The sequence below is a fragment of the Lepidochelys kempii genome, chromosome 3 (genome assembly GCF_965140285.1).
Source record: "Lepidochelys kempii isolate rLepKem1 chromosome 3, rLepKem1.hap1, whole genome shotgun sequence".
NCBI lineage: Eukaryota > Metazoa > Chordata > Testudines > Cheloniidae > Lepidochelys > Lepidochelys kempii.
Window position 1 is genome coordinate 201,742,241 of NC_136382.1, and position 18,241 is coordinate 201,760,481.

Genomic DNA, 18,241 nt, shown 5'->3' on the forward strand with positions numbered 1-18,241 from the left:
CCATGGTGGCACCTTTTTGGTCCTCTTACTAGGGTTTTAAATGTACACCCCAAATTAAAGTTAAGCCTCTATTTAGTTTGCAGCTTTTGTGACTGTACATTTTAACTTCCATTTAATTAGCTTCCTCATTTTTGTGTTCCTCTTTCTGAATTTAATGCTACTGTGATGGGCTTCTTAGGCATTACCCCTTCCCCCAAGGATAAATTTAATTATATTATGGTTGCTATTACTGAGTGGTTCAGCTATAGTCACCCCTTGGACCAGATCCTGTGCTCCACTCAGGACTAGGTCAAGAATTTGCCTGACCCCTTGTGGGTTCCAGGGCTAGCTGCACCAAGAAGCAGTCATTTATAGTGTCTAGAAATTTTATCTCTGCATCCCATCCTGAGGTGACATACCCAGTCAATATGGGGAGAGTTGAAATCCCCCATTATTATTGAGTTTTCTATTTTTATAGTCTCTCTCATCTCCTGGAGCATTTCACAATCACCATCACCATCCTGGTCACATGGTGAGTAGTATTTTCCTACTACTATATCCTTATTTAAGCATGGAATTTCTATCCATAGAGATTCTATGGTACAGTTTGATTCATTCAAGATTTTTACTATATTTGATCCTGTGCTGCTTTCACATACAGTGCCACTCCCGCACCAGGCCAACCTACTCTGTCAAAAGTGACTACTGTCAGCAGTGCAACAACTAAGTTGCGCAATCACACCTATCCCCATTGTTATCCTGTCCTCCTTCCTTTGTCTGTTTAGTCACCTTTTTGTGTAACCTGCAAAGTTCACAGAGCTAACCACTGAAGTCAGCTAAGCTACACATTTACCCTAGCTGCGAATCTGATCCATTACCTGGAAGCCCAATTCAGTGCTAAGTGCAGATCTGCTTCAAAGTTTATAGCGCACAGCTAGAGGAAAGGAGAAAGCTGTAAGTACGAACAAACAGTTAGGCTGGGAAAGGGGCAGAGAATGAGGGGGACAAGGAAACTGCTTTGTTGAAGAAGAACTCAAAGGTCTCTAGGGATTTGGGGGAAGTATGCATTTTTTAGATTCTTTATTTAAAGAATCTATGTGCCCAGCTCCTAAATGGCTTTATGTAAAACAAATTGAATATTTAAGGCCAGATTCTGACAACTTTACTCTCCCTGAGTGGCACCTTACTCTACAACTAGTCTTGCTTAAACCAATAGGATTACTCGTGTAGTAAGATACTACTCAGCAAGAATGAGTGGTAAGAAAGAATGGTCATTAACCAGACATGACAGACTAACAGCAGACTCTCCCTGTGTCAAAGACTGCCACTCTAGCCATACAGAATGGCAGATGGAAACAGGGGAAGTTAAATGAACAGTAGCTGACCCAAGATGGGTGCTCTTAGGATTTCATGTGTAGAACTCTACCCCTACCTCTGAGAAAGCCATGCTCTCAGCTGGGACCAGACTGACCCAAAAGATATGGATCAAGCTCAAACCCTTCTGAATTAAAAGGGAGGAATACCAGCTTTGGAAAAGACAAACTTGAGGAGGAGCTCAGCTCAATGTATAGTATGATAGAATTATTATTATGCTGTATTGTGTGTAAGCCATGGAATGGGATTTGAACCCACACTTTCCTGGCCCATAGGTTAATATAATAAAAGCTGAGCTGCAAGGACATTCAAACACGTGAATACATTCTGTATTTTTCTGAATTTATATATAGAAGAAACTCAAGCATGTGGGCTCAGATAAGAGGGCACATTCAATGTTTTTATTGATCAAGTTAGTAACAATAATATAAAACCAGACCACCGTAATGGCTATTTATTATTAGCATTGCATTACAGTGCTTTTTAGCAGTGATACGAGCAGATAAAATGGTATTCCTGCCCCCAAAGACCACCTTATCTAAAATGCCAGCCCTGCAGATCATTATGCAGGTGAGTAGCCCATACTCAGTTGGATTTGGCTTCAGTATGACTACTCATGTGAGCAAACACCACTCGTGTAAGGGAATTCTACAGCACCAGGCCTGAAAACAGAGCAAGGTATTCTAACAGGAGAATTACCGCTCCGAGGAGCAGCTATCCCAGTGGAATTGTACTGATATCGGCCTTGTGCTGTATTTTTTTGACTCTATTGCTAGAGTTGGCATATAGGGACTGTGGCTTTGATAAAGGCAGCTGGCAAAGAATGTGACTTGTTGATAACATCTGCCATGATATTTTTGAAAATGGAAAGAATGTCAGTGCTCACATAATGTAAATAAACGCTTTTGGCTGGGAAACATTCTGAGAGGGTTACCCAGGAAGGGTGGGTGTATTTACAGCTTGGCTCTGCACGTGTGACATTGGGCATTTTGCCATTGAGTTCAATGGGAGAAGGTTCAGGGCTTGAGTGGTCAGCTGTCATTTCCATTGTCAGCTCTTGAATTTGAGGGTTTAGTTGCCATGGGACCAAACATTTGTAAGCCAGCTGCATTTTCATTAGAGCTGGCTGGAAAATGGTGAGTCTGTTGGGGGGGGGGGGGGCGGGGGGAGGGCGGAATTGTTTTCCAGAAAATTTTCTCAAAGCTCTTGAATTTTTTCAGTGTTCTGCTAAAAAAAACAATTGAAAACATGAAAATTATTTTGAAATCTAAAATGAAGTTGTTTCATTTTTTAGGCTTTTTCTCTCCTTTTCCATTTTTCTATTTTTTTGGAGGGGGTACGGAGGGGGGAAAGAAACATTTGCTGCAGGGGGAAAAAACTTCTAAAAAAAATAAAGGAATAATTTTGACCAGCTCTGACTTTTGTGTATTTGTTTTAGTCTGGCAAAGTTAGGTTGCCCTTTGGCTTTTAAATGGGGACATATGGCAACAATAGGTGTGCTAAGGTGTTAGCTTTAACAGTGAATTATGTCAATGTTATACATTATGACTGAGTTTCAAGACTGCTTAAAGAATTTAGGTGGCTGACTCCCACTAAAACTGAAGGGAGTTGAGCATTCAGCTCCCCTAGACAGCTTTGAAAATCTCAACATATTACTTCTGCATTACTTTGATGTAGCTAATTTGTATTATAATTTTAGGGAAGGTATATCATAACTAGGTTTCACAACAGCATTGCGTTAAAGTCATAATTTTATAAATGTATAGTTCCTTTTATCTCAAAGGATCATAAAGCATTATAAACAATTATAGTCTATCATAATGTCTTTAAGCAAACAATTTCCATTGAAGCCAACAGGTGTTTTGTTCAAATAAGGACTGTACAATCAGGCTGTACATACCAGTGTGAATACAAATAGGTATCATTTAACCATCCATGAAACAGCAGCTATTTAAAAGCCCACATCAATGACATGCAACAGATTAGTGGAGAAAATAAAGAATACATTATCCATCTAAAACTGCACAAGGAATTTCCGGACAAAATGTTGTTGCTCACCAGAGCTGATTAAAAATGTTCCATTGAAACTGTTTTTCAACTGCAAATTGGGTGTTTGACTACATGCGTTTTTTTTTGTTTTTTAAAGTGTCTGCTTACCACAGAAAATTTTGACTTTTTGGTGAAAAACCAAAGGCCAAACATTTTTGGCTAGAAACCAAAACTTTCAATTCAGAAATGTTGAAATGAAATGTTTTAACAGCTTTAATCAAAACACAACTTTTTGACATGATTGAATTAAAATGGCTAGTTTTGGCTCAGTTTGACATTTAACTACCGTTCTTTTCTGTGGGCCAGGACTAGACTACATTTCACATGTGTAATGATAACTCTGAGCTGCAATTTGAGAGATGAAAGACCAACAGTTTGTCCATCAATTAAGCCAAGTCATAGCACAGCATATGTCGAAAGCTTAACGTTCAGTAGTCTTTCAGGAGAGTTTTTCATTATTTCCTTCCATCTTAGATCATTTATCCCAGTACAATTTCAACATTCACCATATTCTCAGTTACAAATGTGATTTGAAAGCAGACCTGCAATACAACTAGGGTAATAGTCTTCCATCCAGATCTAATTCACAATGTTTTCCTCATTGTCTTATTACTAAGTTTGAAGACACCATTCAGCACTTGATTCTTGCAAGTCAGGAATCAGTCAGTTCAGTTCCATTCCAAGTTACTCCTCCCTGCATCTCGTTTTCACTGCGGCATTAGTAACCCGTTGAGTCATTCCACAAGTTTCCTTCCGTGCTGAAATAAATGTATTGGGGAGGGAGATTAATCTCTTTCTTCAGCAGTGAATAATTCCATTCACTCTGATTTCATGCAAATTATTCCATTCCAACTGAACTGTTTTCCGATCCATATCACATCACTACTATGGCACAGCCACTGGTGAGCGTGTGCAGACCAAATGAGAGAGAAGTTGCTATTTATTTATTTCCATTTCTAATATTTCTTTCAAAAAGCATCTAGGCCAAGCTCTGAGGTCTAATCCATTGAAGTCAATACAAAGACTTTAACTTTACTGGGCTTTTGATCAGGCTCTAGGGCCCAGAGCCTCAAAGGTATTTAGGTGCCTAATTCTCACTGAAACCAATGGGATTACCTGAATACCTCTGGGGTGCTTTTACCACCCCCAAGAAGTATGTTCATACATACAGAACCAGGAGCCTCTCCTCGCCTTTAACCAATAAAAAAGCCAGGCAGTGGTGAGAAGCAACCCAAACATGACCCACCTCGTGCACGAAGGCAGCCTCTACTCTATTCCTCATTCCCCAAAAGCATGGGTAAATAAATGGGCCTTTGCTATATACCCTGATGGTCAACACTCTGGCTACCTTGGACCAAGCAGGGGCATGAGTCCCAAAGTCGAGGGACCCTCATGGAGCGCGCCTTGCTGGCAGCTTTTCTTCCCGTCGGTTCCATCTTGAGGGCTTCCACTGCCTGCAACTGTCCTAGCATTGCAATGGGGAAGAGAAGGCCCATCATGCAGACAGGTCACAGGCCATTTAGGGGTTTATAATTCAGAACAAGCACCTTAAATTCCTTGTGGAAACCAATAGGTGGCGAGTTCAGGTCCCGAGTTCGAGGCATGTTGCACATCATTATGTCCCAATATTAGAGATTGGCCTGGACAAATTCTGCTCTGATGCCAATCCAAATCCACAGTAACTCCACTGACTACAGAATTCCACAGGAATTTGGCCCATTGTCCTCACCCCAAGTAGTTTACAGGCTAAAGCCTTGATTCTGCCACCCGGGCAGACTGGTTTCTTCCCTCCTAAGTTGTCCCACTGATTTCAGTGGAAGTGCTTGCAGGAGCAGAACTAAGCCTTGAACACGCAAGCAACCCAGAACCCAATGGGAGACTCAGAGGAAGGCTCTGCCTTGGAAGTTTTTTGGTAGCGTAAGAGTAGGTGACATTATTTGATGTGACATAGGTTAAAGCACATGGGCTTTGCAGGAAAAAGTTAATATTGGCATACATCTAGTGAGGTGGGTGAGGTAATATCTTTCATTGGACCAATTTCTGTTGGTGAGAGAGACAAGCTTTTGTGCTCACACAGAGCTCTTCTTCGGGTCTAGGAAATGTATTCAGAGGGTGACAGCTAAATACAAGGTGGAACAGATTGTTTAGCATAGGGCGTTAACATGTGTTGCAAGAGCCTATTCAAGGCGAACTGGGCAGTTAACATCTCTGCAGTCATAGGACAAAGCAGGGTTAGTGGGTTACACATCGTTTTAATGAGCCTGTAGCGGGGTGGTCACCCACTCCCGGCCCAAAGGGGTTAAAAGCCAGCCCTTGGAGAGGGCTGGAGCTGGGAGCCTTAGGCTGGGCTGATTGGGAGGCAGCTTCAGCTCTGGCCATGCCCCAAACAGCCTCGGCTGGCCATATAAAGAGTCCCTCTCTAGCTTCTGAGAGGGAGGGACCTGGCTGCAGGAACCTAAGCAGAGTACCTAGATTGGAGCAGGGCTGGGGAAGGGCCTGAGGAGCCGGGGGAGCTCCAGCCGGGGGAGCCCCAGGCTGCGGCCTAGTATTAGGCCAAACAGGTATGGGGGCTGCAGGAGACAGCCCCAGGTTAGACAGAGGGAGCAGGTCCAAACCCAACCTTGCCTGTGATGCGGGGCTTATACTGCAGTCTGCCCCAGGGTGCGGAGGCTCGCTGGTGACTGGCAGTAGCCTATGACTGAGGCAAGGTAGGGATAGGGGGTGGGGGTTCCCTGGGGAGGGGAGACCCTGCAAGTGAGGGGTTACTGCCAGAGGGCAGCACCCTGGGGTGCAAGGGGCAGCGGGTTCAGGAAGAACATGGTGGCCTGGCATAAGCGGGATACAGGCCTGAGGAGGGCACTCCAAGGCTGGAAGTAGAGCTAATTCCCAGGACACCAGCAGGAGGCACCACAGGGGTGAGTCCCCACACTTACAGAGCCATAAATCCAGTGTCTCTTCTATGTCCATGATTTTTAGTGTCTAGTAAAGTTATGAATTTAAGCTCCCAGAGTCATCTTTTGAAGGTGTTCTGTGGGTTTCCTTTGAGGATGAGGACTGAGACATATGACTCCTGCTATGATGATCAATACCCCCCACCCCCCAACACACCTTTCAAGATCCCTGGGTCTTACATATGCCTATCACAAAATACCTTGTCCAGCGCACTAAATGCTCCAGTAACAACTATGTGGGTAACACAAGACAATAATTCTGCTCTCCAATGAACTCACACAGAAAATAAGAGACAAAAACACCATATCACGGATGGGTGAACATTTTTCACAAAGTGATCACTCCACATCTGACCCCTCCGTCCTCACAAGCTTGTTTCTTTCACCAAAGAAATTGGTTCAATAAAAGATATATTACCTCACACACCTTGCTTAATAGCCTAGGACCAACAAGGTTAAAACAACATTGTAAATGTACATCTAGTGAAGTCAGGGAAGTTCCTTCTCATTCATATTGGTGTAAGAGAGATCAGAATCAGACCCAGTGAATTTTCAGGATAGAATTTCCAAAGCAAGGCAGATACCTGACAGGACAGGATAGGGAGAATTTCAGGCATTCTTTGCAGTCTCATGTCCCCATACTAGAGATTTGCCCCAACCAAAACCCTGAGTCTGAACACCATCAGATCTTGGGGCCACTGGAAATCAAAAACCAAATCCAGGTGTGACTTTTGCAAACAGCCCCTATTTTAAAAGGGTTGAAAATAGCCTCAGGTCTAAACTCCCCAGATTTTGGAATGACCCTGATTTTTGGAGTCTGGGGCAGCGTCTGCTCAGGAGCGTGACGTGAGTGGACCCTCTGCCAGGCTGGATGTATCTAAGATGCCGATGTTGTCTCACCTGTCAGTTTTTGGACTTCAGTGGGCTAGTAAGTAACTGCAGGCTTTTCTTCTTTGCAAAAGTCACGCCATAGTTCACAGGGAGAAAGAGAAGTGCCATGAGGAAGGCTGCAAAGAGAAGAATGCAACTGCAGACATGCTGCTCTATTTAGACACTAGCTCAAGCAGACTTAGCAGAGGTACATCGATGTGAGCTTGGAATCCCACCTCCCAGTTCAGATGTGGACGTACCCTGAATTCCCAGTAGACTAGTGCAGGGTAGATCTGCACCTCAGCTTGCCGCAACCTAAGTATTAGTCTAGATAAGTCCTTACGAGCTTACCACTTTTTTATTTAGTCCACTATATGAAAAGCAAAACATGAGGAAAACTCTTCCCCAGATAAAGGCCAGATCCTTTAAGATACTGAGACTGTCGAGAATCTCTGTGACTTGTTCTTCACCCCCATTCGCTTAAATGTCAACAACCATGACAGCAGTGGGAACCAAAGGCACTCAGCACCTCAGAGGATTAGGCCCTAGATGATTTACTCACATTACAACTAGAGCTGGGTGGAATTTTTTCAGCAAACAGTTTATTTGCTGAAAAACAAAGCGTCAGGTTGACCAAACTTGTTAATAAATTTGGGTCAAATTCAGAGAAGAGTTTTGATGGGGAAAAAAAACCTCCACCAGGGTTAAAAAAAATAGCCAAAAAAGTGATTTTAAAAAAATATTTTCAAAACAAAATGTTACCACTTTTTGTTTTGAAATTTAGCAAGAATTAACTTTAAAAGGGGGGGCACCCAAGAATGAAATGAAACATTTCCTTCAAGCTGAATCAGTCTCTCCCCTCTCTCACCCAGTTTGGCCACTGAACTGCAAAATCAATTATTTGGCAAATTCTAATTACAGTAAGGCCCTGCCTAGATTAGAAAAGAATGTGTGTGTTTTCAAATGGGTGATTTTAAATACGTTTTCAAAGCTAGTTATGGTCAACCATCGTGAGGGGTGGAGTCTAAAGTTGACCAGGAGCGGCTACAACATTTTTAAAGATATTGAACCCTGTCATCGGAGGTGCTAAGTGATGTTTAAAAACAGTCTCCGTTAAGACAAATAGGCTTACACATTTTTTTTTCAATACTCCCCCCACACACACACACCAAGTCTAGAGAGGGACTAAGAGGAGCAACATATTCAGATGTGCTCGACTGGCTAAAGTTTATCCTACCTGGAGTTCTGCAAACATCCTTCCATTTATAAGAAGTTTTTCCCTCAGAGAATCTGTTTGTGTCTGGCTCCTGTTCTTCCCACATCAGGACCGAAGGCTTCTTCATCAGCCCATACATGCCTGTCCAATTGACATGAGATGAGCTGTGTTAATTTTTACAATTCATTTTCCTGTTATTTCATAGTATTTCTCTGCACACAAATAAAGGTAACATTACTCCGTTTAAAAATAAATATTGCAAGTATCAGAATAACAGCCGTGTTAGTCTGTCTTTGCAAAAAGAAAAGGAGTACTTGTGGCACCTTACAGCTCACGAAAGCTCATGCTCAGATAAATTGGTTAGTCTCTAAGGTGCCACAAGTACTCCTTTTCATATTGCAAGTAGCCGCTGCATTTAGATAAAAAATGAGGCGAATCTGAGCCATATAACACTTAACTGTTCTGATACACAATTAGACATGGATCCAAGCTGGAATCCCAGTTCTCCAAAAGTTCTAGCATTACATACTTCATATTAGAGCAGACTAAAAGATGATGAAAAGGTATTGCAAAAAATTTAGAAACTTTTAATGAAAATCTTTACTTTTATGAGCTGCAGCCAAAAAGGTAAATGCAAAATTTTGAAAATCTTCAAATAATTTGCATGAAAATTTTTTAAATTCAACCAGCTTTAAGCTTCAACCAGCTTTATGCAAAATATTTCCAAAGTTGCATGAAATAAATTGTGAAAAAATAAATCCAAATTGTGAGCAGTCCATTATACTCCAATGTGGGCCAGTCCAGAGAAGTGATGTCAAATTGCTGATGGAAGATCAAACGGCTCTTATGAGTTCATCCATCAATATTATCAAATATTTTACTTAGGCCTAGAGATATGCAGAAAATTTCCACTTGAATAAAATTTCATCCAAATGGAAATGGCATTTTTCAAAAATCATCAGGGTTTTTTCCCCTGCAACCGTCCTAATTAAGAAGTTGCTTTTCCCCATGTAACGATATATAAGCCATATCTACACAGCATACTGAGACAAATTCAGCCCTGGTTTAAAAGCACAACGCACAGGAATGGGAGTCAGCCACTGAGTCCTCTTGGGTACGTCTACAAAGCAGCTGGGAGGTGTAATTCCCAGTGCAGGCAGACATATATGAGGTAGTTCTGCTCAAGCTAGTGCACTAAATATTGCAGTGTGACCATGGCAGGACGGGCTATGGCTTGGGCTAGCCACCCAAGGACAATCCCACCTGACACCCTGGGTATGTATTTGAGTGGTTAGTCCGTATCACTGCGGCCACACTAGTATTTTAGCATGCTAGCTGAAGAGGAGCTAGCGTGTATATGTCTATTCTTGCTGGGAATCGCATCTTCCTGCTGCTGTGTCGACATACCCATTGACTCGGAGACGACATTTAAGCTCTTTGTATTTCTGTTTTTCTGTCCGTGAAACAGGATGTAACAAGTATCAGAGGGGTAGCCGTGTTAGTGTGTATCCACAAAATCAACGAGGAGTCCGGTGGCACCCCCTCATCAGTTACTGGGAGTGGACCACATCTACCCTGATTGAATTGGCCTTGTCAGTACTGGTTCTCCACTTGTAAGGTAACTCCCTTCTCTTAATGTGTCAGTATAATAATGCCTGTATCTGTAATTTTCACTCCATGCATCTGAAGAAGTGGGTTTTTTACCCACAAAAGCTTATGCCCAAATAAATTTTAGTCTTTAAGGTGCCACCGGACTCCTCGTTGATTTTGAGGACTCCTCGTTGATTTTGAGGATGTAACAAAGCACTGATCTCTAAGCACAGGGTTAGCTGGTATGTCTGTTATGATGGCATATCCCCTTTAAGTCCAGGAGTTACTGGGAATTGCAGTCTCCAGACAGGGCACACGATGGCGAGAAATCAGCTGCTCATCATGTGACTCCCTGATGGAGACAATAAAAGGAGTTCTCCTGGCTCACCCTCAGAAAGTGAGCAAGGAGTTGAAATAAGGCCTTGAGGAAAGTGCTTCTAGGGGGACCTGGCAAGAGGCCTAGGAAAGGTACCCGAGGAAGAGCATATTCTTTTCACTCCCAGTTTGTTGAAAGCTGTAAAGGCCTGTGGTGGCTGAAAGCAAATGATAGGAGCCACTTTGCTCTTGTTTTGAATCCTTTTGTGGCAATAAGGTTACCCTTGAGACAGGACTTTGGCTTTCCCTGGCTGGTGTATCCATCCACCATCTTACTTACATTGGGTCAATAAGGCTTACCTTCAGCTGCCATGTGCTTTGAGATGTATTGTGCTTTTCAGCAAAGTATTAGATAGGATTTATTATTACACCAAACATGCATGTAGCCCACTGTGCATACCACCTGGAGTTAATAGGAAGATTTTTCCCCTTGCACCTGATTATTTTTCTCAAGCACATTCGATATTTTGCTCCTTTTCTTTCTCAGAAAAACTGAGCTTTTACTTAAAGTATCTTCTCCCCACCCCCGTCTCCCCCGCCTCTCCCACATCTTGGCTGTGATGTCAGTCATGTTGTATTGTTTTATATCATGTAGCTCAACATGACTGATGCAATCAGACATGCACTGCTCTCCGGTGTTATGGCTCATGAATAAAATTTCCGGAGGAGCTGCCTCAGAGAAGGATAAAAGATAGAAGTGCAACTAGAAAGTGAACTCTCTGACGCATTTTATTCAGAGCATAGCCCAGTGGATAGAAAGGGGAGTGAGTTAAGAACTGGGTTACAGCCTTAACCCAGAATTTCCCTAGTTTTGTATATTGTGATCTGAGCTGTGTCACTTCATCATCCTAACTTTATGTGGTTTTACTTTCTATTATTATAATTGTAGCTTTAGAAAGGGACTCTATCAATTTAAAAGTCATATTTCTGTCTGTACCCTTTTTTTATTCATTATTGTTATAAGTATTACCTGAGATCTCTTGTTTCTGAATGAAACTAGGTTGGCAGGGGGGAATGTTTTTCTGTTTTTTAGCTTATTGCTTTGTGCATTAAAGCACCACTCTGCATATAGTCAGTAGAGCTGGTCAAGAATCTTCCCTCAGTGTTTGGTTGGTTGGGTTGGGGTTTTTTTGACAGAAAATGTGGTTTTGCAAAATTGAAATTGAGATGGCAATTGTCCAATTTTCGATCCATTCTAATAGTCAGTTTCACTCTTATCATTCAATAGTCAGTCAGTTTCCCCAGTTCTTTGTGTGAATCTTTCACACAGCTACAGCAAAGAGAAACTTTATTTTAAATGTAAATGCAAATCCACAAGTATTGGCAGTGAGGCAAAGGGGCAGGTATAGTCCCTGAACCCAGTTTTAGCTCTACATTGACCAAATCTCAATTAATTTGATTATGCCATTTAAGTACATTTCCATTAATTTCTAAGATGGTTGGCAGTGTTTGGACTTTTAGCAATAATATACCGCTATTAATAGAGAAGGACCTTTTGGTTGCATAACCAAAACTCTCTGGGCCATATGATCTGTCTTTAGGGACTGAGTGGTGTTTGGTGGTGCAGATGTCTTGTCTAGGCTCTCTGTAAAGGGAAGGATGTTTCCCTGTTTGAATAGACCTATGCTTATGAAGAAGGGCATGATATTTGTGCAGGAACAAGTGTGCTTGCTAATTCATTATTTACAATTTGTTAATCATCATTATTTATTTATGAATTCTTCTGTGTAAAGAGTTTAACCCATCCAATCAGGGATCAGGAACAATACCAAGTGATCCGTTTCACATACTGACTATCTAATAGTCAAAATGAAGAGACTTCAAACGGCTCCTAGCTTTTAAATTATTTGGCCAAACTATTCTTTGAATATTTCTGAATACCAAATGCAGTCACACCTGTCAGGATGAGCTGTTCATGAATAAAAAGAAGGCTCAATCTTTTGGATAATTCGTTCACAGTGAAAACAATCCAGCCGGCTACAGACAAGAGTAAAATCTAGGAAGTTTATCATTTTGCATTTCCCTTTACCATTGATGAAACTCATGGTTTTTAATAGGCAAAACTTTCTTCATGTGTACACATCATTCAACAACTTGACAAAGAGCTGCCTGCCTCCTGTGATGTCTTAGGCACCGGGGAAGTAGAAAGCAGCAGTTAGCTGAGTGATGGGAAAAGGTTGGATGAGCGATATGGAAAGCTGTGTGAAAGAGAAAGAGAGTAAAGCAGAGAAAAAGGAGAGGGGAAAAACTGTACGAGGGAGAGGGAATGAGTGTGAAATTGGAAAATGAAACGAATTAAATAAATCAGAATAGGGCCAGGGAAATAGAGGCTTTAGAAATAGAAGGAAAGTGATCAAACCCCAAGGGACAGAATGAATAAAGCGTATGGAGGAGAAAAGAAAAGAGGGGACCTCTGAAGAGACTGAGGATGTTTAGGGAGAGCCAGGGAAAAGGCGGGTACAAGAAATGTAACAACAGAAAGCAATAAATGGAGAAGGAATGAACTGTCTGAGGAGAGAAACGAGCTATCCTAGAACACAGGAAAGGCCGGGATCTTCTGTATAAAACACTTCAAAGTGGTCTCCTTGGGGCTCCCCCTGGAGTCGTCCTAGAAGCTCCAACAGAACTAGAATGCAAGGCCCTGATCCTGCAGTCACCTCTATGCTGTGGAGTGCTGTGTACACATACAGAGAGCCCTGCTGAAGTCAATGGGCTCCACTGGGATCTGCCCACAGGGAGCTCACTGCAGGATCAGAGCCCAAGTTCCCAGCTTCTGAGTGACACGGCCCAGCATGGACACATGACACTTGTGCCCAAATCTGCACCGGGTGCCATTCAAGCTGAAGGTGATGATCTTTAAAATCTGAACAGTCTGGGACTGGGTTATCTGAAACCATCTTTCACCCGGTACCCTGCCCCGGCCGTTAAGATCACCTGAGAAATCTGAGAACTCCACGCACATCACCAGATTGCTCTTGCTTGAGAGCTGCCGCCTCTGGAATTCACTGGACTTGGCAAAAGCTAGGGCAGGATGCAACAAGTACTGATTTTCACTGAGCATTTGACTAACCCTTTGTATATTGTTTCCAAGCTCCTGTGTTCAGGAGGATGGCTGGGTATCATGGTGACAAGCACTATCGGAATTAATCACGCTAACAGGCAAGAGTTTTGTTTTGTTTTGCCTGTATCTTTTCTGCAGTGGAGAGGGGCTGCTTCACAGCCATATTAAGCTTTAAGAATCTCCCCAGTTTTAACTTGCTTTACTGTGCTACCCTCAAGGCCTCACTTTGCAGCCAGCATTGAAAGTCATGAAACAAGAGACAACGGTTCCAGGCAATATGTCCAGACAACAGCACAAACATGAGTAGCAGCAGTCTCTCTAGCAGCTGGATCCCAGATCATTCATACACAGTGTCAGTAACTCTTGTAATACTGGATGTTTTCCTTAGAGCCCCAGCTCCTGGAGGCATGTGATTTGGTGAGACTCTCTCTCTCTCTCTGTAAATGAAATGTATGTTTCTCGCTCTCATGGTTGCAGAGAAAAACTTGAAAAGGTGACCCGAGGGCACCCTAAAGGCTCAAAAGCCAGAAGACAAATAAAAAGGACCCAACATTTCTTTAAAAAAAAATTAGTATTTTTAAGGCACTCGTAATTTTTGGGTGCCTGACTCATGTTTTTCTGAACACGGGGGGCTGGCAAACCTGAATGTATGTAGAGAAATACAGGAATGTGTAACTCATGTCAGCACAAGGAGCTAAAGCATGTATGCGTGACACAAAGATGACAACAGGGTATATGCAAGCATATCTTTAACTAGAACTGCTCCTTGCATGATCTTAGCATTAAATATTGATAGAGCCATAGATTTTGAGGCCATAAGGGACCACTCTGATCATCAAGTCTGACTTCCTGCATAACACAGGCCACAGAACTTCCCCACTTTCTTGACTGCTTGTATGCCTTGTCTGATGTCTGTGTGATGTCCGCCTTTTTCTCAAGGATGACAAGGCACCTGGATAATTGAGTGTCACTAGCTTGAGGTATGTATCCAGCTCCTGCCCTATTCTGCGCCCCTTCTGAAAAAAAAATACATGACTAATTTCTTAAGACATGAAGAAACCTGTTAGCCTTGTAGACTGATTGTATCTTCCCCTCCTCCCTAGACAAAATGGTTCCCTTACATGAGGCATTCTCCTCATCTGGAGAATCTCCCTATCTAATGGTAAATAGTCATACTATATACACACTGCTGTCAACAGGACAACTGGTACAAGCAACTGCTCCCTAATGTCATTAAGGATCTGTCCCAAAATATTCGCAGACTCTAGCAAAGCATATTGGACCTGCAGCAACACCGCTGGAGATCATAACGCTTGCAGGGATTCTGGTAGAGTTTATAAGCCCGTGAGGACTCCTGCGCAGATTGCAACGTGACCAAGCTTCTGGTTAATTTAATACAATACCCAACAATTTCGTACAGGTTTACGTTACATCTGGATTTGTCTAGCTTCAAGTTCCAGCCATTGGATTGTGTTAGACCTTTCTCTGATAGATTGAAAAGCCCACTATTAAATATTTGTTCTCCATGTAGGTACTTATAGACTGTAGTCAAGTCACCTCTTAACCTTTTCTTTGTTAAGTGGATTGAGCTCCTTGAGGCTATCACTATAAGGCAGGTTTTCTAATGCTTTAATCATTCCGGTAGTTCTCCTCTGAACCCTCTCCAGTTTATCAACATCCTTCTTGATTTGTGGGAACCAAAACTTGTCTCCTGATCTCTAATAGTTAAAGATTGGCATAAGCACTGAAGTTCAAGGTTTCATATCCCTTCATATCCCAAAAAGTTTGCTAGTATCAACTATTATAACCCTAGATATTTTTGAATTTTATTTGTGTATTTTGATTTCTAATACGGCGTCTACCTAAACCACTATCCACATGTACAACCACTTACAAAGATCCATTCAAATTCAACAGGCCCAGTGCCCATACTAGAATGGATACTTCTGCTCAAACATAAACCTAAAATTCTCCCTCTTTCATTAAACATGCCCTCCTGGCTAGACAGAGCCAAGAGCATGAAGAAACCTTGCAATATTGGGCTCTGCCAATCAACTACTGAAGCATGTTCCAGAGCTGATTAGCCCTTGCTCAAAATCTCATGGCCAGACCCCTCATATTTAAACCAAGGGGCTCTTAACCAAACACTTTTTCTGTTCTCAGCTCTTACAGTAACAATGAGAGTTGGTGTTGCCAACAGCGGATTAGCCATTGAGCCGACAGGGCCCGTGCCCAGGGGCCCCAGCCAATTGGGGGACCCCAGAAAAATTGACACCCCCGCACCTCAACCCCACTCCCCGGCAGAAGCCCCCGCACCCCAACCCAGGTAACTGCGCCGGGAAGCTGGGGCGGGGGAGGCCCCTGCACCTTGACCCCACTTCCCGGCAGAAGCACCAGGCAGGGTGGGGGAAGCCCCAGCGTCCAGACCCCAGCTGTGGCTCCTGGACTGGAGAAGCTCTCACTCCCTGCCCTGGCCTCAGGGCTGGGGGTGCTCTCACTCTCTGCTGCAGTCCCATGGCCGTGGCAGGGGGACAGAGCTTCTCTGGTATTGGGGGGAGGGTAGAAAGGAGCAAACGGGTTGCAGGCTGCAGTGGAGGGGGGGCGCGGAAGAGGGCAGGAGCGTGATTGGAACAGGGGCAGGGCCGTGGGGGAGGGAGGGGTAGCCTGGGGGCAGAATTGCAGGTGGAAGGCATCAGGAGGGGCTCCCCGCTTACTCTGGCCTAGGGTTCCATGAAACCTTAATCTGCCTCTGGGTGTTGGCATAGCCGAGCCCCAACTATTTAGCACTTTGTAGTTGACTACTGGTACTTTTTAAAAATTGCATCCAGAAACACACCGGCAGATTCCCAAGCACAGGTGTTGTGTGTTCTCTGAGAGAAACGTACCTCAACAGGCTGCCCGCCTCTTACAGTCCCAGGTGACGTTTATGAATTGTCTTCAAGTTTAGCCCCATGTAATCTAATCTGGAGACAACCCAGCCATGGATAATTGTGGTGAGGTCCAGATCAGAAAGCAAAGTGCTGCAATCTTTTAGCCTCCTGCAGGTGTTAGCCAACTGCAATCTTGTAGCCAACAGTGCTTTTGGCTGAGGATCAAACATGACCCCCTCTCCCGTCCTCCCCTCCACATTTTGGTTCTGAGTAACAAAAGCCAGGCACATTGTCTCTGCCTAGGACACTGACCAAACCTCTTTCATCTCTTGCTCTTTCGCCCAGCCTGTCAACCTTACCTCTGCAGAGGTGACCGCAGTCCTCTATGTCCATATGCCCCTCTGCCATGGAAAAAAGGAGCAGAGAATCTGCACAGCAAATGGCTCAGTCCCTTTCATTCCTTGGGCTGCTCACACCTTGTGCAATGGAACTGTTATCAATCCTGCTGCTAGGGGACCGTCCACAAGCGCTAGGGCGGAAACTTTGCCCTTTAGTGCGAAGTGAAACTGACTAGTCTATTTTCCTTGTCTAAGCAGAATAAAATGCAAAACAATAAATATACCTGGAGATCTATGCTTACAGTATTGTTGCCTTCCTAGTTTGCTGGTAAACTAGGACCCTCATACACAGATGTGCTCTTTGGGGTCATTTCTAATATTGACATAATCCACAGTCTTGACCTAAATATTACCTTTCAGAGATAAGTGCTTTTCTATCAAGGTTTTCATTGTCATCTTATACTCGTCCTCAGTTATATGGAGTTGTGTCAGCTTCGTGTCTGGCGAATACTCCTCCTTCGGAACCTTTGCCCAATTCCTTTCAGGTGGCCAACATGCAGCAGACACTCTGAAACCTGCCTCGTCCAGGTTCCTGGCAAACGTCCGTCCGATGGAGCTGTTGGACACTAGAATCACAATGGCTCTCCCTTTTATGTCAATATTTCTCTCCATTTTCTTCACAATCCCCAAGGAGAAAACGATCACAAAGCAGGTGAGGAATGCAGTGCAGATGCACACGAAAGCATAAAGGAAGCAGGAAAGGGTCAAGGCAAGCATTAAATCAGCAGCTACCAGGAAGAATTGTCTAAAAGCAAATGCCATTGTTCAAGGAATTAGCGTGCTCCTCGCTCAGACTTTTGCTGAGAAATCTGGTAGGAGCCACAGCATGCAGTTATGCGGTTATGAAGCCAGCCAGCATTGCAAAACATGCAGAGGCAAGCCACAGCTTCACTCCAAGGATGAATCACCGTCCTGGATATAACAACAAATATGATTTCCAAATTACATATATTTCAGCAGACAGCTGAATGACTCGTGATATTTGATATTGCTACATTGTACATTTCATGGCCTACTAGGTTGAAATCTAAGAATTCTGTAAACAGGGGAATTACAAACAAGTCTCCACCAGGGCTAGTGACAGATCTTGTTTGTTTTTAAAAATAACTTTTCAGGGGCTTTTTCTGAAATACTGTGTCAGAAAGAAATTGTGGAAGGCTCAGGCAGAATTATAAGAGCAGCAATATTCCCAGTATTTTATTGGTATGCTTAAATCTACCACTCTCCATGCTGCAGTAAATCTGGCTAAAACCCAAGAGTACAGTATTGAAATTTTGCCCTTATGCAACCAATTTTGTTTTAGTTGTAAAATATCCTGTGTAGAGAACATTGTGCCTCCTATTTGCTGGGACCTTTCAAACTTGAAAATTTTGGTAACAGCTAATTTACCTTAGAGAAGAGATGTGTAAGTGGGGACATGAGAAAGCTGTACACCCTAACAACTGGTATAGAGAAGGTAGGTTGGGCTCTGCTCTGCACTACTCATAATACATTAACAAGGGGCCATC

General features: G+C 43.1%; 1 protein-coding gene across 3 annotated transcripts; it reads right to left on the bottom strand.

The window, feature by feature from the left end:
• Window positions 1–1,744: 1,744 nt before the first annotated feature.
• Window positions 1,745–17,554, bottom strand: LOC140908353 (uncharacterized). 3 transcript variants are annotated; one of them, XM_073335321.2, is made up of 4 exons: window positions 17,087–17,554; window positions 8,461–8,580; window positions 7,254–7,304; window positions 1,745–4,160 (listed from the first exon to the last, which is right to left on the bottom strand). In XM_073335321.2, the coding sequence occupies exons 1-3, from the start codon at window positions 17,493–17,495 to the stop codon at window positions 7,279–7,281; spliced, it is 555 nt and encodes a 184-aa protein (XP_073191422.1). In that variant the 5' UTR covers window positions 17,496–17,554; the 3' UTR covers window positions 1,745–4,160; window positions 7,254–7,278. The 3 variants fall into 3 exon arrangements, with proteins under 3 accessions (XP_073191422.1, XP_073191420.1, XP_073191421.1); XM_073335319.2 differs by having other exon boundaries at window positions 7,254–7,360; XM_073335320.2 differs by lacking the exon at window positions 7,254–7,304.
• Window positions 17,555–18,241: the final 687 nt, after the last annotated feature.